Consider the following 26,939-nt stretch of genomic DNA (forward strand, 5'->3'; position numbering starts at 1 on the left):
GATTCATATTTTAATTGTGATATCATGATGGAATGTTGTGTATTTTCTTTTCTAGAAAGGCCCAGACTGGATGTCCAAAAGATGACAGGTCATTTGAGTTTGACAACCCCTAAATACATAATATGACTTGATTTAAGGCTACAAAAAACAACTTAGACAATTTATATTTTGATGTGATTCCACACTTAATACAAACTTAATTATGGGTACTGTATTTAAGAAAAGATAAAAATAAATAAATAATGCTAAATAAGAAATTGTGCATATACTTATATTTGCTTTTAAATGACTATTGTCACATTCAACGCTTCAGAGAGCGACTGAACACTGAAACCTGTGAACTTAAACTGATTTATTGAAGTTATCAAATCTAGATTTTGATCCTGTACAATCAAGAACTGTGTAAAAATGTTTTACATATCAGTTTACATTGTGTTTTTAATTTATTTGTCTTTAAAAAATAATAATACATCAGGATATTGCTGATGTTGTCCAGTTGTTACTTTAGCCTCAGAGGCTCACTAGGATTTATTTCACATACATGTACACACAACATTTCCATTCAACAATCAGACTCAATTCATATCAAAACAAAACATGTTCACATGTCATTTGAGTGACTTGTTGTAATCAGGATTAATTTTACTCATGTGAAACCTGATTTTAAAAAATAAAATCATATATAGGCTTGAACTGTTATGGGCAATAATAAAAAAACTAAACACATTTGAAATTACAAAAACACTTTAATGTAGAAAAAAAAAAGTTAAAGAGGCATTTCAACATTATCTTAAATGTCCTGATATATTTCCATAATAAGAAGTAACAACTAGAATATGCTAGAAATGCATACATACAATAGCAACTACAAATGCCCCACTGACTTCAGATTATTTAAAAAAATAATAATCTGAAGTTTGATCTCAAAATATATCTGGCAACCTTTTCAGTTGTTGAAACTTAAGAGTAAATTTTGCAGTGAACCTGAACACAACAAGAGCCAGACCGACATCTTCAGGTGTAAAATGTAATCTTGTGCCAGTGTAAAACACTTTGAGATGTCTTATGTCTGAATTATGCTGTATAAATAAAACTGCTTTGGCTTTTGCAAAGAAAAAGTAATCCAAGGATTCTTGGAGGTGTGAAATTGTCCTTATGTCTTGTTGAAAATCACCAGACTTCAGATTTAATCCTAAAGTTCTGTCGCAGGACCCCACTCGATGTCGTCCGCTTCGTTGTCGTCGTTGTCGTCGTCAGAGCTGTCGCTTCCTCGGATCTGTGTGCGTCTGAACTGGACGGCTTGGTGATGATGTGCAAGCCTGTTGAGGGGCAGAGGAGAAAGCGTTAACATGAGCACAGAGCCTCAGTCTGCTCCACTGTATAACTCTCATAATCCTGTAGAGCCATGGTTCTGAAGGTTTTTAATAGCACCACCTGAGCTCTTGAAGTACAGGAGAACAGTATTTTTGATTTTCCTCCAAGCATCACCACGGGAAGCTCAAGTACCACTGGTGGTACACATACCACACGTTGTGAAAGAAAAGACTTACACGATGAACTGAGGTCCTTTCCTCTCAGGTTCTGCCTGTGGTTCCACTGAACGAGCCTGGAAGAGACAGCAACAATGATTTTATACAAGGATTTAAGAACTTCTTTGTTCCTCATTATATATATATAGTCACAGTTTGTACAAGAACACGACTGACTGCAGACTCCAACAGCCTAACTTGGGCTGGATGATGATTTAAGAGTTATAGAGATTTCATGACTAAAATGCAGCCATTTCAATGCTCTAATACGACCAATAGCTGTTTGCTGTTTTTTTTTCTCTTCTCATTTATATAAAGTCAGCCACTGGTTTGTAGTGGGAAAGATGAAGGTGTATATTTTGGGTTTGTTACAATGTTGTTTTGTCACAATAATGCAGCTTTAAAGTGTTTCCACTGCTGGTGAGTTCAGTTATTTCTGTGAAAATCAAACACTGAAAGATTATAAGTTTCTTTTAACAAAAAGGAAACGGTGAGGTTGTTCTGAGTATTCAAAAGTCAGATCAGTCTGCATTTTCCTTTTATAATACACAGTACAAGCACCAGTGTAAATTACACAGCGATTACAGCAAACAATTGTTTCATTAATTCTTTTTGGATTTTATTATTTACATTTATTAATCAGGTAAACAAAGTATTTTGTTGTAATTACGCAGCTTTATATGTTCCTACAGTTGTTGCTTAAAAAAAAATCCGATACTGAAATCATGAAAAATATCAGTCTGTCAATTAAATTTTTTACTTTTAGTCAGTTTTTGGAGGACATTTCTCTTTAAATATTGGACACAAACAGTTAGTTACACAGCAACTGTAGTTCACCATTACTTTCACCAAACCATTGTGACAAACATCCATTACAGTGGAAGTATCCTGATATTAAAATAATGTTTAGTTAATTGATTAATTAATAGTTTAGGACCTAAAAGGAGTAAAAAAAAAACATAGGAGTGGTCCTTTAAATGAGATCAATGCTTTGCTGTATTTACCTGCTGTAGTTTCTCTTCGATGACAGACAGACTGGCCTGTTGTGGACTCTCAGGCTCTGCATACGAAGGCTCATTCATAGAATACCGAGTCGTGGGGTCGGGTGCTACAAAATCTGGAGGTCCCTCTGATAGAGCGTTGGGTGAAACTGCTTCAAGTGCACTGAAGTCAGAGTCGGTGAAGCTGCGATGCGAGGGTTCCTCCTCCTCTGCACCGCTCTGAGGTGGACTGTAAGTGTTTCTGCGGCTGGACCTGGGCTCAGGTACATGCAGCAGAGGTGGGACTTCTCTGATCGAGTACCTGTCGGCTTCAGGCTCGGGGTCCGAGCTGGGGCTATGGCGATCGAGGAACGGCTCGGACGATCGGGCTAACGCGGATCCAGCTACCCTTGACCCTCGCGAGGTCCTGGCTGCCTCCTGACCGGGATACGCCTCCTCCAGCTCCTCGTTGTCGGTGTAGGCATCGTCCGTGAAGGCCTCCCCATCAGTGTCTTCCAGGTCACTAGCAGCACTGAGGTAGTCGGACTGGGTTTGGTCCAGAGCGTCCAGGTCCTGCTCTCCACCGCTCTCCAGCTGTACAGGAACACAGGCCAAGGACAAAGACGTGTTTAACAAACTGGAGGACAGATACCATTGCTCTTCAATTAAGATTAGGATTATTAGGATTAAGATCTGTTAAATTTGCTGTTAAAGTAGTAAAAGTAAAAATAAGAAATAGGTAGCAATAGAATTAATGGTACTATGATTAGACAGTAAAAGGACAATCATATACACATACTAATACACGTCTGACAAGCACATAACTGTAGTACAAATTCATGTTATGAAGCAAAACTATAGTAATATATCAATTAAATACCCAAACTTTTCATTTGTAGTAAGTCCTAAAGATTTGAGGCTGAAGAAATTTTTCAATTAGATTATTCTAAAAAGAATCATTTACTTAAAAGGACCAGTGTAAAGAATTTAGTGACATCTCGGGATGAATTTATATATAACAACCAAAAGAAAACCTATGATGGCCTTCAGATTAACAGTGTTTGATAGAAGATGACGGGTGTCAAACATACGGCCCGCGGGCGAGAGCCGCCCCCACCCAAGTGTCGAATCCGGCCCACAGGATGAATTTGTTAAAATTTCACAGTATGATTACAGTCTGCTCATAATGTGAAAAACTATATTTGTCAGTTTCAGAAACCTGTGACTAAATGTTTTGTGCCTTTGTAGATCCACTGTGATCTCTAAGTTCATGTGTAAATGCTAAACTTTGGCAAAATATTGTTGCAAATTGCTTATTTTTATCAAGAAATTGCATTAAATGTAAAACAAAGGGAAAAAATTGGAGATCTTGGGTTATTATGCTATTATTTTACTGGTCCAGTTCACTTGAGATCAAATTGTGTTGCATGTGACCCCTGAACTACAATTAGTTTGATAACCCTGGTGTACAATTTAAGAGCTCTTCCAGTGTCCACTTCCAATTATCAGGTGATAATAAATAAATAAAAATATATAGTAACCAAACCTACACACTGGACCTTTAAAAATAAAATAAATATACATGTACAAAACCGTGGAAGTTAAGTTTCCCAAACATTTTGTCTTTTGATCATTCAAAAAACAGAGTTGGTGATTTATTGTATTAAAAGTAAAGAGAGGGAGAAAGTCTGTGTGTGTGTGTGTGTGTGTGTGTGTGTGTGTGTGTGTGTGTGTGACATACCGTGACTTCTGACACCCAGACAGGTTTGGACTGCTGATGGCGGATCTTATCCTTCAGGCTCTCGTACCAAATGTGGGAATTGGGTTGAAGGTCAATACGTGCTGGAGGAAAAGCATTTACATTATTAGAAACTGGAGACACTACACCTGTATACACCAGGAATTATTGAACACATAAAGTACCTCAAGTATAAATGGATAAATAAATGCACCGTATTTGTCAAGAATAACACAAAACAGTCGACTAGGTTCTGTTAAGTTATACATTTTATCTGTTAGTACTATGTATAAATAAATGGATAAATGTGCCACGAACTGTTGCTGTTCTTGAATAAAAAAAGGTATGAATTGTTGTTTTATGCAAATTGTATTGTATTTTGTGCCATGATCTTACAATGTGTACCGTTTGTCACCTGCCACGGGACAAGAGACTTAATTTAACTGTGGCATGTTCACGTGTGTCTTCTGTACTAATGTTAATTCATGTGCTGTGACCCTTTTAAATAAACATGACATAAATGAAATACGTAACTTCTGCTTTGTTGTATTACCTGAGAACAGGTGGCTGTAGTGTTTCCTCAGCTTGAGCGCCTGTGTGTAAAGACGTCTGGAGCTCTTGTTGGAGTTGGGGTTGTATTTTTGCCTCATGGCCTTGACGTCTTTGCGGTTGTGAGGGTCTAAGAACAGAACCATTGGGTGGTACTGGATGTAGTTGAGTCTCTCGACTGCAGTGGGGGTGATGTCCAGAAGAGGGTGTTTGTCCTGGGAATGTAAAGAAAAGAATAACACAGAGGCATAGAGAGTGTGAGGTAGGGCTGTTGTGAATAAATAGAAAAATCCTGCACTTTTAACGTTTCAGAGACGTTTTTGTTGTCTTCCGTTACGCAGATATCATGAAAAACTGGATATTTGTTTATCGTGCTCACCTTCTCTGCGATTCTCCTCACAGTATCCAGTTTGATAACCGTGGAGTCTCCTCCTCCACTGCGAGGAACCATTTCTGCCACGATGCAACGGGAAAACAACAAATGTTCAACATGCAAAGATCATCATGAGAATGACGAAAGTGATCTTGTGAAATAGAGGAAAAAAAAGAAGAAGAAACCAACCTGCCACCTCGTATTCATCAGACATCTCTCTGGCCAGCTTCTCCATGGCAATATCATTAAGAGGACCCAGGATGACAATTGGTCGTTTGAAATTAGCTGCAGACACAAACAATCAAGGATTATTAAAAACTTGTTCAACTAGTTACAGAGTGGGAACATGATTCAACATGATGACACATCTGTACGTGTACCTTCTCTGAGCAGGACTCTCTCATAGGCTGGGAATTTGCCCTGAATGGTGAGCTGCAGCAGGTCGTCTCGACTGCGACGGACTGTCTTTTCATTCTTTTTGTTCCCTCTGAGGCCCCTTAGTTTCCAGAACTCGGCTCTTGGTCCCGTCACCTGCCGTTCTCCACTCACCCGCTGTGCCTGCTCAATGCTGGCCAGCGTCTCAGCTCTGCAGGAGATAAATGACGGAAAAAAAAAAATCAACCTTCACCTTTGCTTAAACGTGCAGTGTTTGACTTCTGTTGCTCTCCCTCAGGAATTCTGTGTGTTTACCAGAACATTGCCAGGATCTCTACACAATGATCTTTGTGCCGAGGTGACCTCCCTAAGTCCTCCATGACCCGGGTGCAAAAAACATTTATCTCATGAAACTACTGAAGTTTCACACTGAAGGTTTTAGAATAGAATCCACATCTGAAACTTTGCAGGTTTGTTCCCGATGTTTTCAGCCGTTTCTAATAACAGTGATTCACTTCTGGTGCACAGCATGAACGTGGATGCACAAATGCTGCTACTGAGAAACTCAGTCGCCCAGGCTTCATCAGAATTGTGCTGTCTCACTTGATAATGGCTTTACTGTAACTGACATTCATTTATATTTATATTTTTATATATATATACATATATATATATATACACACATACATATATATATACACACAAGTTACAGAAGACAGCTTTAAAGAAGAACTCTAGAGCTCTCTCCCTGACCTGGCCTGGTTGGGGATGGTGCCTTTATCCATCTCGTGCAGGTTGTTCCCCATGCGGATGGCCAACCAGTTGCCAAGCTTGCCGCGGTGCATAGTGTCCACCACCCTGAACACCTCTCCTCGCGTGAAGCTCAGCCCAATGGGGCCGTCTGCTTCGTGGTCAAAGTGGGTACGGACGTAGAAGTTGTCTGCCAGGTTGGACTTCATGATCTTCTTATAAACTGAAGAGACAAAAGTGTTGGGATTGAAAAAGGTCTGTGACGGCTGGAGAGTAAACCAGGTGACGAGTTGTGCACCACACTTACTGTCCATCTTGTTCTGAGTGCAAATTTCCACTCTTTCTTTATTTTTGATGTTGAGAAGGAGGTTGGCCGCCTCTTCACGTGTGAAGTGGCCAAAATCGACTTTATTTACCTGGAAATAAAGTGAAATTACATTAGATTCCCATCATTTATCATCCTCAGCTATGAGATGAGAAGCCAACATGATTCTGTTTATTAAACTGTGAAATGAAGAAAATTCAAGACATATTTTTGGCAATTTAGTTATTTTGCAATGCAAGTAACACTTTACACGACAAAATTGTAATAGTATGGACGTAAAATAATGGTAATAAACAAGTAATAGCTGGATAATAACAATGAAAAATGTGTTTGGGGAATAAGATGGAGATTTCAACTTATCAATTTTGCAGGTATTTCACTGATGGTAGCCTATAGTTATTCATATTACCAAGATATTAATTTGATAATGCGATATCATCTACTTATACACTATTACCATTGTTTTTACCAAATTGCAACCAAAATATGATGGTATTACCATGATATTACAAATTATTACCACACTATTACCATGCTAATGTACTGTCATGTACAGTGTTAGAGTTTATTATATAAACGAAATAGCGAAACATAGAACAGACGCAAACAAACAAACAGGGTTTGTTTTTCTGGACCTAAATGCTGAAGTAAATATTCCCCTTGGTTATGGTTTAATGGTGAAAATTAAGTGTAGTGCCAGTATCTCACATGCATAATCTGGTCTCCCTCTCTCATTCCCTGGTTATACGCGGAGCTGTTCGGTTGAACTCCACCCACGAAGATGCCGACATCGTTGCCCCCCACCAGCCTGAGGCCCACGCTGCCCTCCTTCACAAACGACACTGTGCGCATGTCTGAGCTGTACCTGAGGCAAACACACGGCACAGGAAACAGACAGTGGCTCAGTTGCAGAGAGTTTGTTGATTCAATGATGAGAAATATGTTGATATCAGGATTAATAAACTTTGGAGAGGGAGCAACACTCACCCTGGATTAGGTGCTGGGTAAGAATCTGGAGGTAAGGAGTAAATGGGCTCTTCTGTGGCGAGCTTTGCTGAAGGAGACACACATTCCATTATCACTTTACTGGTTATTTAATCATCTTGTTTAATTATTAAATCAATAAAATGTCAACTAAACAACAGCCATTATGTTTTTGTGTTAATTAACGCTCAACATCTTTGGAGAATAATCTGTAATATACACAAAGAAATGGTGCAATTTAATCTGGTGACAAACATTACAACCACTAGAGAAACAATATTAAGAGTGGACATGTGACATCACTGCTAGTCGGGAGCCTTACAGTATTGAGGTGGGTTGCTCTTCACTGAAATCCCAGACTTGACGTTGGTGCTGCCATTAGCAGGACGAGGGACTCTGTGGAAGAGGAGGAGGAGATGTTTGACGACGGTGTGACATTTACAAGAGAATAAGGAAAAGTCCTTTTATTGTGTGAAATATTCTAAAGGGATGGTACAGGTTTTTGAGGAAATGTTGACACATTTTCAACACTGATTTTGTCACTGACAACATGGCTGCAAGAATGGACAGAAGGAAAAGTAGCTTACACTAATACAAGTGAAGTTAAACACCCCCACAACACTGAACTGCTGACATCACTTCACACACACTGCTGCTGTTAAAGACCTGAATAATCGTGCAATATTATCCGACTTTTAAGATTCTATTGCTGTTTTTTTGTACTTAAGTCAAATGTTTAGTCTAAGTTTATATTTAAACATAGGTTTATATTTTTAGTCTGTACATTTAACTTAAATTTTATTCTAGTTTTTTTTAATTATATTTTCTGATACTGTTTTTTTTCTTTGTTTTTTTTAATTGTTTACTTTATACAAATAGGGCCACACAGTGGTGTAGTGGTTAGCACTCTCGCCTTGCAGCTAGAAGACCCGGGTTCGAGCCCCGGTTGGAACAAGGGCCATTCTGCATGGAGTTTGAATGTTCCCCCCGTGCGTGCGTGGGTTCTCTCCCACAGTCCCAAACATGCAATGTGGGGATTAGGTAAATTGGACACTCTAAATTGACCGTAGGAGTGAGTGTGAGAGTGAATGGTTGTTTGTCTCTAGCTGTGTGTGGCCCTGCGATGGACTGGCGAACTGTCCAGGGTGTACACAGCACCCCCCGCGACCCTCTGGTGGAGGATAAAGCGGTAGATAATGACTGACTGACTTTATACAAATATATATTCTTCTTTGTTGTAGTGATTATGGGGAATGTGCAAATTAAGAATTTGATTGTGCTGTTTTAACTGAACGTATGACAATAAATATCTTCAATCTTGAACAAAGTGATGGAGTCAGCAGTGGATCAACAACTCGATGTGAAATTGCAGGGTTTTTTTCTATGGACTTTGGTGTGGGAGAGTGAGGAAAGGCTGTCTAATTGTGAGATAAAGTGGAAAACATATTCTTAAGATATCATAAAGTTAATGAGCCTTTTGTAAAGCGGCAAAATCAAGGTTGATAACGAGTCAAACCTCATACAACCACACTTCAAAAGCCTGAACTTCCCCTTTAACTTGAGCTTATTCAAATACATAGTTCAACAACAGTGTTTACCTGCGGTGGCTCTCGTCTCGCTCAGAGCTCCCAGACCTCCTGAGATGTGAGAGCTCGTCCGACACTGAGGAGTCTGAGGGTAAAACAAAGACGACATACAGAGAATGTGGTCACGACAGACTTCAGCCTTCTAGCTCTGAAACTGATGCGACACACAGGAAGAAAGAATGACTGACCTTCAGGAGGTGGTCTGCTGGATGACGAGACACGACGAGGAGGCTCCTGCTTCACAGCGACTGCAGTGTAAGTTGTCTCAGGAAGGACTCTGAGAGAAGAACAGCAAATGTAGTCATGTAGTACTGGAGTAAACTATGGTATGTTCCAAACTATGTTTAATAGTTAATTGTGAAATACATAGTGGTAACTGTATATCTTCTGTTTGTCTCAGGATGTTTGATTTAGCAGGACGTGCCGTCACTGTCGCAAGCACACGAATGCTAATTTATGATAACTAACCTCAGGTCAACAACATGTAATAATGCATGTCTGTGTGTGGATAAAGCAGTTTAACCAGTTTGACATCCAGTATCATTTCGCACACATAAAGTGGACAGTATCTACTATGAGATGGTCAAAAGTTTGAGTCAAATTCTATTAAAATACATTGAATCTATTGTTTTTTTTTAATTCTGCTGGTGATGACTTTTCCAAGACCATAAAGGTCAGCATCTTTCTTTCCCTTTCAGAGAGAACTGAACCAACCTGAAATGCCTCAAAAGACTGCATTTTAAAACCCACAGTTGACACTGTACAGTGACAGATGTTACTAATGTTACTAAGAATCCCTGTATACTATATTATATATACTATATTTGATATGTCATTGATATATCACGTGATCTGCCCATATTTACATTCAGAACTAAGTCATATTATTATCAGCTTTACAGTGAACAGTGAAGTTAAATCTAGGTTAGATGTAAAGTTGTCCCACAGGTGTGAGACAGGTGTGAGACAGTTCGCATCATGACATTTTTCAATGTGACATTTCTTCACACATTTTGTTCAGCGCTGTAACACATTAGACCTAAATCACTGTAACAGTAAATACAAATGTCCTCTTACCTGTATCTGTTGTTGACTGTGTTGGTGGTTTCACTGTCTGTCGACGCCCTGTGAGTGACTGATGTGTAACTGGGCTCAGAGTCAGATTCTGAAGGAGCTGTAAAGGTAAACAAATAAAGGAAGTGCCATTAAAAATACATCACACTTTAGTATATTGTGGATTAATTAAGACAAAAAGACAAAAAATCCCTCAAGATAAATAGATAAATACTTCGATGAAAGAAATCTAATGATATTGGAGATGGGGGTAATAAAGTGATCTAGTTATTTGAAGGGTATAGCCTGATTAAGTTAGGATGTTTGAATGTTATCTGTGATAAGGGTAAGCACGACATGCTCGGCTTCTGCTTACACCAATTTATTCAGACTATTTTTGTCATTGAAATCATCATTTGTGTTTCAGTTGCATTATTATTGCTTTACTTAGTTAACTTCCATGCACTTCCAACAACTTACATACTGGTTTTCCCCTTTAGTCAAATGACAAATCTTTGATTCTGGCACATGACTCCAACCAGGAAGAAGGACACACCATAACTTCCTCTACAACTTACTTAGTTACTACAAACAGAAAAAAATCCCCACGTGAGCCGAAACACACATAAACACATAAACACACCTTTCCTCGGCGGACTGCTGGCAGGGACACTGGCAGCGCTCCACCGCGGCGGCTCCACAGAAACATCTGGCAGGACTCTGCAAGAGAAGAGAGGGAGGTGGGAGTGAGGGAAGAGGAAGACAACAAATCTGTTACGTTTTGAGTGGGGGGCACCTGTGGCTAATATGATGATTATTGCTGAGTGCATGAGACTTAAATGTTTAATAGTCACCTTTGTACCTCTGAGGGAAGCGCTCTCTTTGATGCTTTACTGCTTTGTGACTGATCAAAAGTTATTAGTGGTCTCATGTTGTGTTTACTACGCTGAAATAAACATGCAGGGACTGATCGATGCACTGAGGAATATTTTACACATGATCTTTGTTGCTTCATTGTTAAGTTTCCTCCGTTTAATCAACACTTAGCCACATACAGGAGAGGGAGATGTTCAGTGAAAGTCACTTTTATTTCATTGATTAACAAAATGTCAGCACAAACACTTGGTATACAGCCAAAAACACAAAATCAAGCAACATAAAAACGCTACCAAAAAAGCATAAAAAACAAAAGAGCAAATCAACAGAGATCACAAGACAGAGAGGGATAAGTTAAGGTTTAAAAAGGTAAATAAAATGTGTGATTATCTTATTATGATAATAATAATAATGCTAAAAATAATAATGCCAGAGTTTATTCACAGGCTGCTCAGTTTCCACTCCGTGAGATCGCGGTGGGTTTCAGGAGTGGGGTGGGGTTTGGGGGGAGTGGAGGTTGGGATTGGCCGAATCATCATCTGTACCTGTATCTGCTGAGGGAGTCTTGACTGTATGAGGTGCTTTGCCTCTGAGGAGGCACCATGCTTTCTTCTGACTCGGACTCAGAGTCTGAAAAGAGAGAGAAAAACCCTGTTTATTTGTTTGTTGTGAGAATCCCCATGTAGTGCCGTTAAGCACAGCTGGGCTTCCTGGGATCCAACTTCAGACCTACAATAGATACTGAGCAAATCGTAGATCATTCAGTTCCGAAATAAATAAATAAAACAGAGATATTTGTAATGATGTAATCATGATACAGAAGAATCAGCTGATTTAACTGCAATAATAATAGCTTTTTTTGTGCTGCAGATATTATTATCTTAGTTTGTCAAATGCTGGAAAACATAATATTATATCATTTTGAAATATTTAGGAGAGTTAATCCAACATGTTTCCGGATTTGCTGATTATTTCCACCATGGTTTCCTAAAATGCAGCACAGAGCAGTGTTCATGTTTTTCCGATGTATGTGACTGCTGACACCCACTCCTCAGCAAACACAGAAAGATCAAATATTGTTATAGGAGGTGTCAGAGAAAAGTCCAGGATGTCACCATCACGAACAAATGTTTTGTTCGTCTATATGCATGTTTGAGAGAGTGTGTGTGAGTGTGTGCTGACCTGGGGGCGGGGTTCTCAAGGGCGAGTTGACCCTTCTTGGTAGTTCCTGGCGAACAGGGATGGGGGAAGTTCTCAGGCTTTGGGGGCGCAGATCAGGAAGAACTCTGATGTAAGAAGAAAACACAGTTAGAATATAATCTGCTGGGACTAAAGGTGATGAAATCTATGAGAATTTAAAAATTTTTATTTCTATTACGCCACTGCGACCAAGTCAATGATCTGCATGTTTTTTGTGACACATTTTTATTGGTATTTAATAGGGCTGAACGATATATCGTTATCGTATCGATATCTAGATATGAACATTCAAGATATTCATATCGAAAAAGCAACGATATAAACAAAATAGATTTTCCCCCGCGCTCGCCCTGCATGTACAGCTCTGGCGGTCACAATAAACTTCATTTTTACGATTGCCCTTGAATGCACCACTACGGCCAGCCAACCACAAACCTTATTTCATGCTTGCTGTGGAACGACAGCTGAAGCCAACCAATGACAAACATAGGAGGGCGGGAGGGAGACGGAGACTGAGACACGCACATACACACACACACACACACACACACGACATACACAGCGGGAAAGAAAAGTGACAGAAGATAATGCGGCCGGTGGCGATTTTGTGCCAAAACATAAATCATCCTCCATTATTTGGAGGTATTTTGGATTTTAAAAAGGATGTCAACCCGAGCGAGGTGTTGTGCAGGTCGTGCTTGGCGAAAATTGCAACGAACCAAGGTAGCACAACAAACATGTTTCACCACCTGAAACAACACCATCGCGTGCTGCACGAAGAGTGTATTACAATGAGAGAAACACCGGGGACTTCTCAGGTATCCCAAAAGAAGCCCAAGTTAAGTGTGTTTACTGATGCGTTCAGTAGTGTTACACCATATGAGTCGACGTCCACCAGACATAAAGGCGTTACAGACGCTATAACATGCCACATTGCAAAAGACATGGTACCCGTGTACACAGTCTCACAGTGAGTTCTCATCAATAAAACACTTTCCATGTGGAAAGTTTCCACAGTCTTTTGTATTATGATGTTTTTATTTTTCTGAAAAATGCTTGCTTTTCACCGAACCCGTAGTCATATCGTATCATATCGATATCGAGATATCTGGCATGAATATCGAGATATGAAATTTTGTCCATATCGTTCAGCCCTAGTATTTAAACATGATTATGTAGAGGGCTGAGGATACAATTTGGTCACTCACAAAGTACAAATATATGACAGAAAAGGGAACTCTCATATTCTAATGATGGTGAAGCTTTTAAGATCTTTATTCAAAGTCTGAGATTAACAAAACATCATCTCTACCTATATCTGCTGTCTGGGTGTGGGCTCTCTCTGGCTGGAGGAGGGGAAGCGCTGCGCTCAGAGTCCGAGTCCGACACTGGCCTGCGGGGCCGTGAGGCAGAGGAGGAAGGGCGAGAGGTCTTCCAGTTAGACATTACAGGAGAGGAGCGCAGGTTGGTGGGGAGGGTGGACATACCAGAGAGAGATCTACAGAAAGCGCAAAACAAAAAGTTATTGATGAACAACTCATTTGACACATTTGTTGCTTCTTCATGTTTCTAAATATGATGTTGTAGGGTGCTTGTGCTTTACAATGAAATGAAAGCAGCAATAGTTACTCTTCTTATATGAAATTCAATAATCTTTTCCTTAACTGTGGTTCGACCACATGCTTCCTGTAATATAATTTCACCTCTTTATTTATTTATATTGCATTTTTCCAGTCAATGTAATGTAACAAAAGAAATACTAGTAATAATAAAAGTCAAATAAAAAAGACAGAACTGAGGAAAACTCGATCTCAAGTGCATTTATACAGAGATAATGTTCTGTACTGCTCTGTATGGGACTTATACTCCTCAGGAAAATGTTTATTGATGTTAAACATAAATCAAGTGAGAAGCAGACTTATTTTCCTATTGGCTTTCATTCAAAGGAGTTATTTCCATATATGCCAAGTTTCCAGATTACATAGTAAAGATTTACCTTGCTTATATTTCTAACAAATTGAACCATTTAATCATTTTATATTTCCTGGCACTGCATTGGAAACTTTCTTTATTCATCAAAGTCATAATAACCAAATAGAGGAAAATGAACTGACTTGTATTTACTGGGTGGTTCCCTCCTGTCCAAAGTCTCTCTCTCTCTCCTGATGGGAGGAGGGGGAGAGGCGCTGGGATCAGACTCTGAATCAGATGGAGCTGGAGAAACAATAACAGCACAAGTTACAATTTAGAACTCAATGTGACTTCCAGCAGCTGCAGAAGCGTCAAACTTTTGCAAACACAGTATCAGCCACAGCTCCAACCTGTATTTTGCTGTCAATACCTGTACAGGTAAGACACTCAGTGTTTATCTAAGCTAAGTTTGTTTTTCTGGTGTTGATGAGTGATTTGTTGGGGGACTGACCTCTGCGAGAGGCGTAGGATGTGACAGGAGCCCGAGGCAAGGTGGAGCGCACAGGTGACGAATCCCTAGACTTGGCTGGAGGAGGAGGGTCAGCTCGTCTGGATAAAGAGAGTAGATACAAGTATTTTCAATGCAGGCTTTACTGCTTTTCATCAGGGGCTGCAATAATGTGAGATCGGTTTTAAAAACTACAAACTACATCCTAAGCTATCACTTTATAAATGAAGTGACATATGTAAAGCTTTAAATTATGTAAATGACAAAACAGACAACCTATTGAAATCAGCTGCAGAGACAAGTAACTTGTGGTTAGAAAATTAAACTTCAAATGATCATATCAGAGTTGAGACAGAGTCCAACTACTATAACTAGAGATTTCAGTGTTATCAGTCAGTAATATAGTTGCCGTGTACCTGCGTGTCCGTTTCTCTCTGTGGGGTTGACGGGATGTTCTGTGAACCGCGATATCTGCGTCAAGGTCTGAAATATCTGGTGGGAAAACAGAAATGTTCTAATAATCAACCTGTGTTCCCTCCATTTAATCCCACTGCATTTGTCTTCTCTCATTGCTGTCATTATTACCTCTTTGTTCATACAATTCTCCATAATGCTACACCACCTTTGCCCTTCTCCCTCTCTTACCCTCGAGCTCAGAGCTGCTGTCGCGGCGGCGGCGGCGGTCGTCTTCACTGTTGGGAGCGCTGTCCTCCACCTCTGGGATGCTGACCAGGAACTTGCGATCGTCCCTGAGGACAGTCATGGTCAGTTTCCCTCTGCTCTTCTCCACCAGGTGCTTGGTCTCCAGCAGGGATAGATTTTCTGTTGTCATGCCATTGATCTGGTCACAGGAAACAAATCAATTAGCAAAGACAGACAAACTTTAAAGATACTTTATAGTGTATCACACAGGCGATGCACTTAAGTTTGTACCTTGAGAATGAGATCTCCCTCCTGCAGTGTGCCTTCTTTTGCTGCTAGGCCTGTCTCTGTCATGTGCTTGATAAAGATCTGACTGCCCAGCTTCAATCCATACTCTGCAGAAAAAAAGAGGTCTCATCTTTCTTGACAGAAATCAGCAATAAGCTAACAGGTGTGGACTATCTTTGCCTCAAGAAAAATCCAGCCAACTCACCATCTGTAATCTTCTTTTTAGTCAGTGTAGTTCTGATGGGTTTGTCTATAATGTCTTGCTGTGGCAGCCTCTTGTAGCCTGTCGACATCAATGGCAGCGTGTTTCCGTGCCCGTTACGATCTGGCGAAGTGCTGCGCGCTCTGTAGTGATTTGTGTTTCGGTTGTCGCTGCCGTCAGAGTAGCGCCGTGTGCGTCTTGGTGGGTCATAGTCCAGCAGGTTGGAGTGGGAGGCGGCTCGAGTCGGCCTGGTGGTGGTGGCTGGGATCTGGATCTTGCGAGGGCGCTTCACTGTCTGGAGAGGGAAAGATTGCGAAAGCCTTCTTACAAATGAGCAGTAAAACAAACGTATGCTGTGTGCTGTTTGGGCTCTATACTTACTACATTTGCAGTCTTGCCACAATTTTTCAGGACATGAATGGTGAAGTTAGAGTGGACGTTTTCCATGGACGTTCCATTTACCATTACGATGTGATCTTTGGTGCTGCAAAGACAAAGGGAAACACAAGTCTGGTTCAGCTCACATATTTTCCAGGTTAATGAACAATCAGAGACAGTTATTGGGTGTTTTTAAAGTCCATCCAGTCATACAAGGTTATTTGTAGTCAACTTACAAGAGTCGTCCCATGGCTGGTCCATTTGGCAACACATCTGACACCACCACAACTGTATCCCCAGTGTCTGGGTGAGGCTTGTCCTTTCCTCCTGATAGGGCAAATCCAAACCCGAATTTGGGATCCTGTCATCATAACAGAATGAGGCTGATGAGGCTGATGAAAAAAAATCTACTTTATTTCTTCCTTGGGTCATTATCTACTTTCAAAGAAACAATAACCTCGAAAGAGGCAATGAGTGAAGACAAAGAAGGCGGGAAGAGCCCGAGCATGCGTGAGAGATACTGTGAAATGATAAAGAACGATAGAGGGCGAAGGAGCACATTCCAGTAGTGTTCATGAACAGCTGGTGCTATGGGGTGCAGCAGGGTGTGTCGCTCTTAATTCCTGCTGTGTCTGTGCAGTGAAACTGAGAATTTGAAGCATGGCTCAGTTCAAACCCCACAAGTCCTTCACAATACCTGTAAACAATGATATGACTTTGTCTGTGCTGTACAGAGGCTCGACTTTCACCTCTGTACTTGAGCAGACACTAAGCACAGAACAAACCGCACTGACATGCTAAAGATAAGAGGTTTGCACTTGAAATTCATTTTAGTTTCTTGCCAATTCCCGTTTAATTTGGTAAGAAAAAGCATCAGTGCATTCACACCAACATCCAATAGTTTTATTTAACATTGTTTTTATTAAAATGTACTGTATGGAAGATTTCTCTGTTCCAGAATGGAGAACAGACATGGTCATGGTCGCTTGCCAGGAGAATCAGCCATTGTTGCCTGTACAAATCACGATGCATCAACTGAGCGGGTGCCAAAAGCTACTTACCATTCAAAAGTGATGAGCCTACCCTACCTGGTTAGCATACTAACTTAACCAGAAGCAAAAAAATGGATAGTAATAGGTGCAAATTAAAAGTTGATGAGCTCTTGGTGAGCAAAAGAAGAACATTAATAAAGCAATGTTAATGCTTGATCATTGCGAATGATGCTAATGCTGACCGAGAAGCAATAACACAAATATATGGCCCATTAAAAATCTACTTACTTTGGTCAGTGTTATTGTATGTTGCTCCCATATCGTTAACTCCTCCATGCCTGGTTTCTGGAAACACACACACACACAGAAAAAACAATCATGAGGAATCAATGGTTTAACAAATAAATATTTACATGTGACATGATCAAACCAGAACTAATGTATCACATCATTTAATCCAAGTCCTTACAGGTAGGACAGTTGAGCGTGAGCCGAGAGGAAAGAGTGTCTGTATGTGAGACAACCTGATCTCAGCATGCTCTCACCTGTCGCAATCCTGCCTGACTGGTATGGAGGAGGGGCTGCGTATAGTGTGTGAGTGTCTGTGTGTGTTTGTCCGTTCTGACAACTCAACTCAAGGAAATTATACCATAGTTGCACGCACAGAAAAAACACATATAGCACAGAGGTGAATAAGGTTGTAACTAACACTCATTTTCATGATGTTTTTTTAATTAATTTTCTTATTTTCTAATTTGGTCAATAGTCAGACAATAACAAAAACACTCATGCTAAAGGTGTGTCGTGGTGTTTTCAATTATCTTTCTCGAAGCCAAACCTGAGAAACACTGACAAATATGCAGTTAATAGCTGTACAGAATAATTCATAATTTAATATATACTGTAGCCTGTTCCAGGACCTGTTGTACACAGGAGTTATGTTGACTGACTCCCAAGAGGTTTGTGCAATAGTAGAGCGTTTGTAAACATTCTCAGTGCTGTTTGGTTTGAGGGAATGTTTCCTGCCATGTTATTTCTAACGGATACAGTGTCTAGGTTCAGAAAATCTCTACATTAACATTGTGACACAGTTCTGTTTCTCTGTAGCAGTGTTTATACATTAGATGCTGATCATTGCACTAAACCACAGAGACTTTTACCTGCTACACTATCATGGCAGCATGCCTTTCGTGCTTCTCATTTTCCACATACTAGCTCTTTTCAAAACCAAACAACACAAAGTGTGGGCAGGTTGTGCACTACATTTCATACAGCAAAGAGGGAGACACAGAACAAAGAACAGGTAAATCCAGATAGTCCACTCAGGAACACAGTGATTTACTGTTCTAGTCAAGTCAAGGGATATACATAAACTATCTGGAGTTTGTTCAATTGCTAGTATCAGCAAACTGATGTGTATTAGCTTTGAGTTGCATGACATGGTCAAAAAAATCACAGCACCAATACAATACAAGTTGAGTGATGATGTCACAAAACGACGTATCCAAATCATGACGATTTCATGGTCTGTTAACAAACAAAACATATTTTCTCATCTGAAGAGTTTGAACCAATCACTTTTTGCAGCACTGCAGAATTCCACCATAATGCTATTTTGGCATAAGTTACTGCTGTGACTTTACATTTACATATTGCACTTGGTCATATTGTGATTTATATTATTTTGCACTTAATTTTGCAGCCCTAGCTCTGCAGTGTAAAACGGACCAGGAAGTGTCTTAGGTTAAACCCCTTTAAAGACAGATAGATGTTATGACAGTTACAACTGAACAAGAACACAAATAAATCTAGGGATGAACCATAAACACTTTCTTTGAATAGCTGCACAGCCACAGTTTATAAAAGTAAAAGTTCAAATGTTCAAAATGCTGCCCCAGTTAAGAAAGATTCTTGCAAATTCTTGATTACACTAGACAACACTGTTTTACTTGAGGGACTTCCAACAAGAACTTTCCAGGACCAATTTTCTCAAATTCAAGAACCAAATGTGCCGACACAGTTTATGATGGCAATGCAAGTTGTAGGAGCGGCTTCATCCATGACGTCCACTTTTATTGATTTGCAGCACACTCTGCATGTTGGAGATTTTGGAATTTGCATTAACATTACTCGCTCAGTGTTCAGCATGGAATCCCACGTCAACGGAAGAGAGACAGCGTACAGTGCCTGCATTATCTGGGTGAAACCACTTGATACGCGGTATGCAACAGCCATACCGACTCCTCAAACCAATGAATTCCAGTTTCATAGTAACAGCAATGAAGAAATTACACAAACACACATTCTTGCACCTAGCAAATGACAACTTATCTAAATAACCAATTGATAATTGACTTGTTTTTCTTAATTCCTTAAATTCTTTGCTCGTCTATGACAGTAAACACACATCGTTGAGTTTTTGGTCCAGGCGAGACATTTGAGAATGTTGTCTTTTAGAGGATTAAGTAATGGACGGATAAAGGAAACAGTCACTTGATTACTCTATCATGAATGTTGGCTGCATCCCTGTGCATGTATAAATCAGTAATCTCTTTGGGGTAACACATTCAAACGTGTTCATAAAAATAAAAAAAAACTGGCTGGCGATGGAAAGCAGCAGTGCAGGTGTACAGTGAGTGACCTGTGAACAGAAGAACGTTTGTTTGACCAAGTTACTGATTAACTGACCTGACGGGTCAAATAAAAGCTGTATATGGTTGACTGGCACCGATACCTGAAGTTATTATTGTTTGATGCTATAGTTTCATTGCAGTTACCTGTGGCTTTAGGGTCAAAACAGAAGGTATAATAAAGCAGAAGCAGTTACTTCAGCTGATTATAAAACAACTAAAACTGTTGTGGTGAGGAGAACAAATCACTACTACTACTGTGACACTACTGAGACAACTGAGACTGCTTTTAACAGTTATTCTCATTATTGATTGGTCTGTCTATCTATATATCAATTAATCAATTAGTTGTTCAGTCAGAAAGTGATAAAGATGTCCTTCAGTGTCTCTCAAACATGTTTTGTTCACAAACTAAACACGTTGCTGTCATAAAGGAGCAAATGTAACACAAAATATTTACATTACATTAGTATATCTGAAGCCAGATAACCTGTTTTTACAACTAAACAGCCAATATAGTAATCCACAACTGAATGCAACGCAAGACATGATAATGCATACACACTGCCAGTAAAGTGCCAGGGAAGGCAATTTCCTAGAAGTAGGACAAGATATCCAAAAAAAACTAATCAGATATTTGAACAAAGCAACGCTCGTCTGCACTAAAATAATTTATTATTTAAAAAGATAATCCCTTAACAAATCCTCAAACCAACCTCTGTAGTATCAGTGTGAAAAGCTCACACAAACATCATTAGGTGGAACATGAGCTCACAACCTGCAGTGGTGTATATCACTGTCTTGCCTGTATATTAACAAACCATATGCTGAGGACTCACACTGACCATTTATCATTTATATCTACTTTCTTAAAAAGCGACATTTTGGGTGTGTTCAGAGTGCAGAGTGCAGAGTAAAATGCTGTGAGACGGTTAGCATTGTATTCCTCCCAGGCCACTTACCACATGGTCTTTGAACCTCACTTCCATTTCCCACTAGGATTTCTGTGATGAACAAAAACACCTGTGGCCTCCGGCACTCAGTGAACAGCCTGCTCTTTACGCTCCATATGGCAACTCCAAGAGCCAAACAACCACACCGTACAGCTTCGTGCTCCTCAGATCAGCTCCATGTGGATGACAGCTTCTGTCCTTATCCTACTAATGTCATTTTTTTTAAAAATGACAAGCTGTGGACTTCCCCCTCCGTCTGCCAGGAGAGACCTCACCTGCAGGAGTGCTCCTCCCCCACCCAGCCTTTGCCCACTCACACAGTCACTCTCCAGTGCTCTTTGATAAACATGGTCTAAGGTGGAGCTGCACTGTTCATAAAATCCCCACGGACAGAAACCACAAGTGTAGTATCATAAGTTAAACAGGTAATGTAATCAGTCACACGTGAGGAACGTGCGAGATAATCCCCAATTTAAAAAAATAAAATTGATAAAATTAAAAGGAGTTAAATTTTGCTGCTTTCAAGTACATGGGATTTTTGTGATGCAAAACTAATACTAATTTTATGCAATTATTCACTATCAAATACATTTTCAACTTTAAAGTTTGTGTTTTCTTTGTGACTGATTATTGAATAAGTAATGAGTGGGAAGAGGATCTGATGTATATCTATGACAAATCAACAATGACAGGAAAAAACATCTGCTTTGGCGACCTCTGATGGGAACAGCTGAAAAAAAAAATCTAATATATAGAGTGTACAAAAAAGACAAAATGTCAATCCTCTGAGGATTCCTCACAAATAAGACACTCACAGCACAGAAGTATGAATAATACTGCAGAGACTTTATATTTCCATTAATGACACAAATAAACCCAACCCTACACAGGTTTCTCAAGAATACTGTGATCTTCAAGCTTCATTTCATATATACATGCAAAAATATTAAAATCTATTAACTAATTGTCTGAGTAGCAATTCTATGGAAACATTAGATTTCACCACAAAAACCATTAAAGTGAAGCTATCAACTGATCTGAGTGAACTGCAAACTCATCATGTAAAAACATTGCTCTGGTAACATGACCCATTACCAAAGAAGACAGAGAGCAATGGTGTTGTTTAAAATAAACAATGCTATTAGTGCTACATGATCACTAATGTGCATCCACTTACAGGAACCACCAGAAGAGGTGGTTTGGGCTCCGGGGGCAGAGAACCAAAGTGCTTCATCAGTTTAATTCGCTGCGTCAGATTCATCTTAACAATGTCGTAGTCTTCCTCCGTTAAATTCAGTCACAGCCGCGCACAAAAAACCCCAGACGGGCCAGGCCAGCCCAGTCACTGATACATCAAATAATCCACAGAAGGAAGACACCGAAAATATATAAAGTGGAAAAAAGTATTAAAAAATGATAGTTCTGAGTTTCAGCTTGTGTCCGTCAGTCTAGTTATGTCAGTAAAGTGTCCTCAGTTATTCCTTTCCTGACCGTTTAATTATGTCAAACAGGTCCACTTGCTCCCACTGTCAGTGTTTTGTGAGTGTCTTTCCCACAGAGCAGCAGCAGCAGCAGCAGGTCCCAGGCCACTGCTGGCTGAGTTTCAGTCTACTGGGTGCTATGGTTACGTCTGAGGAATGAGGGTACTGGACTGTTAATAATTGATGGGGTGTTTGCTACACTACAGGTCTGCTTACCCTGAGTAAAGTTTTCATGGGTTCTTGCACAGACCCTGCTGTGTTTCAGGATCAGGAAACAACACTGAGGCAACACAGAGCTTTGATGGTATCACTCAGTCATGGTTAACGTTTACACACGGCGCCCCACAGCATGGGTGTGCTACAATCTCCGTTCGACTCTGGTTATCAGTGCCCTGCCTCATGAGGACGAGAGTCACAGTGAATTGTTGCCAAATTGTACAGGCGTAGGGAGCATAAAAGGGAGGAGCAGTTGTTTTTTTTTTTTCTACCTCAGGGGTGTAGAGAGATTAATATCAATTTAAGTGCTCCGAGAGCATATGGCTATGACGACACAAGTTCCTTCCTGCATCCACGCCCTTAATCAGATTTGCTCCAAAAGTGAATAGATTATTTCTTGGGTTATGCCCCACCCCTTGTGAAAACTGGCACAGTTTTGATTAAGAACAAAAGACAAGTTCTTTGGGGGCGGTAAACATTTTTCACTATGTGGATCAGCCATTCATAATGTAATTGATAATGAATGAGATCACTAGAAAAGAAAACTTCAAAAATTACTTCAGGTGGTGACACACAAATGATCTGATTCAGTGAAATTAAAGTTAACATGGAAATTAACAAAACTTCATATAACTTATAGTTTAAGTTTGAATTAACTTGCTAGATTTGTGCTACCAATTGAAATAATTGTTTAAGTTTGTGCGACCATTTTCCACAAGAAAAAAAACAAATTATTGCCTGATCTATTCTTTAATGCAAGTAAATATGAATGAACATTACTAAGATTATCAGCATTAAATCGTTTTATCATTATATTAATAAACTGCAGCCTCGTTTAAAATGTGATTTCTATTTGAAAAGGATTAATTGTTTGTCCCTACTTGGTATTTTTAAAATGTTATCTGTTAGTTACTTGGGTTAAGTCACCAACACTAGCTGGTCTCAGGTCAGTCAGGGCACGAGTGCTGAATTATTTATAGGACTGGCGGTAAACGCAGCTCAAAAACAGCTACTACTATTACGAGGGCAAACACTCAGTAAAGGTGTGTCCCATCTGGTAGTTAGATAATCACTTAGTGCTGTCTCAGGACTTCAGTCGTGTCAGAGGTCATTCCTGCTCATCTAACAACATGCAAAATACTTCCAGGAACACGCTGCTCTCAAATAAAAAGAGTAATTCTATCACATTGCATCATTTAAACAAGCTAACCCAATAAATATTAATGAGTGACAGAGGCATAAAGGCTTGAATAGATTTCATTACACAGTGGTTAGTGGTTAATGAGGAATGGCAAAGCTTCTCGGTGTAAATATCGAACTGTGTAAGACAAATACTCCAGAGGTTTACAAGCCCACTGAGTGGCTGTAATTACACAGTCTCCACTCACAGTGGATCTACACATCATGGTATGTGCCGTCAACAGTGCACCCACTTCACATCTACCTGGTCTTACATATGGATGTCTGATGTCTACACACACAACCTAACCTCAATCATAACCATTTAACCACAATTCAAATTTTAGCCCTTAAACTTAACCAATGCCTACAGAAATGAGGACCAGATTTTTGTCTCCATGAGGACCAATGGTCCTGACAAAGTCACACACAGGATCCTAAGATGAGGAACACTACCCCTCAATAGCATCAGGGCACACAATGTTGTAATGCTTCAAAAGGATCTTTATAAATAAAAAATATTAAAAAGACAAAGTTGTAAATGTGTGGTGTCTAACAGTGAACCTGTCTAAAGAGTTTATAATAAACATATCATCACCCATTTGTAAGCAATTGTCTGTGATGTTAACAAATATAAACAAATAGGAACGGTTTCATGATGAATATTATTAAGGCAAATACATATACATGTGGAAACTATGCTTGGCCACAGTAGGTGATGCTGCTGATTAATAAGGACAGACCAAATTGAATATTTTTTACTAACTCTTCTGATTATAATTGAATTGGTTTAAGTGTTTAAGTTTAAGATGATTTTCTGGTGATTTATTTTCTCCTCTGTAGTAAAGTAAACCTGTAAAGTGAACTGGATTTTTGTGGACAGAAACAATAATTTTTTTTTATCATTTTGTGATATTTTATGAAACAATTGTCGATTGATAAATTAAGGAAATAATCAACAGGTTAATCACTAGCTATAGCCATAGCGTGTAAATGACACCTGCACAATAAAGTACTCAGATTTCCAGGAAGAACCAGACATTTGTATTTGGCTATTTATTAACATTTCCTCTCAACTCCTCTCTATCATGAAATGCACTTTTATTGTGACCTATCTATACATATATATAGATATATATATAAGTATATATATATATATATGAATTTACTAGTAATAATACTAATAATGTAGGTGGTTGTTCCTGATTAAAGCATCTTGATTTAATTAAACAACTTGAACCAAAATCTGGAACAGGGAATGTCCTGAACAGCATTACATTAAAACATTGTTTGAGCCAGTGGGTCATACTCAGTCAAACACTTTATCAGTAAATACCATTCACTGGTTGGGGTCAAGGGAGAAAAAGACGCAGGTGTTTGGGAATGCAGAGTCGAAACTGTTTTGAAATCCTCGAGTAGAGCAAGTAGAAACTTGCATGTGTGGCAGAACCAGAAAAGTGAGGTTGAGGAAAGTTGGACTTGAAGCCATCAAAGCCACCAACCCACCCAGTGTGAACACACGCAGAATTGTACAGCTACTTTTGTTAGGACACTGTATTGAATTCCATTCACTTGGAGAGTCTAACCAAAGCCAAGGCCATAACCTTAACCATGACTAGTTCATGCCTAACTTTAACTTTAACCTAACCACAATTCACATCTTAATTCTAGTTTTAAAAACAGCCTCAGAAAATAGGTTTCACCTCATTAGGCCTCGGCTTCAATCCCCATGACGACAAATGATTGGTTTGAAGAATTTAGGGAAATTTGCCTAAATAATCTGGCAATCTGCCTTAAATTTAGGGAAATCTGCCTAAATAATCTGGCAATCTGCTCAATTCAAGCACACTATTTACTGTGTTATATGTAGGTTTAAATCAAAATGAAGAATTATCATATGACATACCATACAAATGTGAACTTGTACTATGACGCAAGGATGTGAACTTCAAGGTGTGTTCAACAGGCAACTATTAATTATTCCAACTGCACAAAGGTTGTGACATAGAACACACAGAACATAGAGAATGATTAAACTGCAGTGTTTGGAAAGTTTCAAATTGCAAATCTGAATTTAAAACAATGCACTGATCAAACCTAACTACAGGTCCTGCAAAAGGTCAGTGTTCATACAAGAAAAGGTCCTTAAGAGGTCACAAAAACATGGACAAACTCAAACACGTTTTCACAGCATTTGTAGTGAGGACACTCATCATCATGCATTCACTAGCCCCTTACCCTAACCTTAACCTTTGCAACTGACCCTTACCCTAACCCAAAACCCAAGTCTAAACCCTCAAAAAGACCTTAAGGGGTGACAGAACATGACAACATGACGGGGCATTCATAGTGAGGACACTAATTGATATAATGCATTCCCTAGCCCCTTACTCTAACCTTAAGCATCACAACTTGGTGTCCAGCCTTATCCCTTAACCTAAACCTAACTTTAACTAAAACCAGGTCTTAACCCTCAAAAAAAACCTTTAAGGGGTCACACAGCATGAGGACCAGGCAAAATGTCCCCACTTCCTTAGGTTTACATGTTTTTTCGTCCTCACAAAGATACCCATACTAAAATGTATACATATACATATACATATATATATATATATATAAATGTATACACACACACAACATCTCACTTGTGTATACAGACACAATCATGAATCATGAGCTATTAACACTGCTAATGCTACAAGCTAGCTCTGTGGCTAGCTTACATCGGTTTTAAACAGAAGAAAGACCCGCCTCAAACCGAATAAAGCATGACGATTTACTTAAAATGACTTCAGTTACAGTGTTAAGTGGTGTTGTTCCTCTTCCACTTGGTCACACTGCTAATGTGAGCGCCATGCTCTGAGTGTTTACCAAGAAACGCTTTGACAGAAGTGAAAGTGTTGTCAACTCACCTGTGAACTTCTCTGTGGACCAAACTCCGTGTTTTGGTCACGCTGTCTCTGTCTGTCGGTCTGACTGTCTCGCTCCGGTTTCACGAACCGTCACTGTTTTCACTGTAAAGTCTCGCTCACTCAGTCACGCTGTCTCTTCTCGGACGGAAGCTGGAGAAGTTTCTTCTACACCTTCCTTGGGACAGGTGAAGAGGAGGTGGAGCAGGAGAATGGGTGTGGCGTCAGCGGCCATCACGCACAGGTGAGTTTCTACACGTCATCACGTAGCATCGAAAACAGGAAGCGTGTCATGAATAAAAGTCCTGAAAAAAAAGTAGTATCTGTGCAGT

At 39.6% G+C, this 26,939-nt stretch overlaps 1 protein-coding gene across 4 annotated transcripts; it reads right to left on the bottom strand.

Moving 5' to 3' along the window:
* Window positions 1–337: 337 nt before the first annotated feature.
* Window positions 338–26,808, bottom strand: tjp3 (tight junction protein 3). Of its 4 annotated transcripts, none has more exons than XM_044044378.1 (30): window positions 26,611–26,808; window positions 17,528–17,584; window positions 16,484–16,608; window positions 16,251–16,353; window positions 15,873–16,164; window positions 15,671–15,774; window positions 15,383–15,578; window positions 15,154–15,229; window positions 14,741–14,838; window positions 14,433–14,532; window positions 13,631–13,816; window positions 12,301–12,404; window positions 11,664–11,748; window positions 10,886–10,962; window positions 10,267–10,363; window positions 9,378–9,466; window positions 9,202–9,274; window positions 7,926–7,999; window positions 7,607–7,673; window positions 7,328–7,484; window positions 6,602–6,710; window positions 6,298–6,517; window positions 5,550–5,755; window positions 5,359–5,454; window positions 5,176–5,249; window positions 4,801–5,011; window positions 4,251–4,351; window positions 2,534–3,103; window positions 1,551–1,606; window positions 338–1,319 (listed from the first exon to the last, which is right to left on the bottom strand). In XM_044044378.1, exons 2-30 carry the CDS (start codon window positions 17,573–17,575, stop codon window positions 1,193–1,195), a joined length of 3,921 nt encoding a protein of 1,306 aa, XP_043900313.1. In that variant the 5' UTR covers window positions 17,576–17,584; window positions 26,611–26,808; the 3' UTR covers window positions 338–1,192. The 4 variants fall into 4 exon arrangements, with proteins under 4 accessions (XP_043900313.1, XP_043900311.1, XP_043900312.1 ...); XM_044044376.1 differs by lacking the exon at window positions 26,611–26,808 and adding an exon at window positions 22,000–22,373; XM_044044377.1 differs by lacking the exon at window positions 26,611–26,808 and adding an exon at window positions 20,832–21,124.
* Between the last annotated feature and the right edge of the window lie 131 nt (window positions 26,809–26,939).

This window comes from Solea senegalensis, linkage group LG14 (genome assembly GCF_019176455.1).
Source record: "Solea senegalensis isolate Sse05_10M linkage group LG14, IFAPA_SoseM_1, whole genome shotgun sequence".
Taxonomy (NCBI): Eukaryota; Metazoa; Chordata; class Actinopteri; order Pleuronectiformes; family Soleidae; genus Solea; species Solea senegalensis.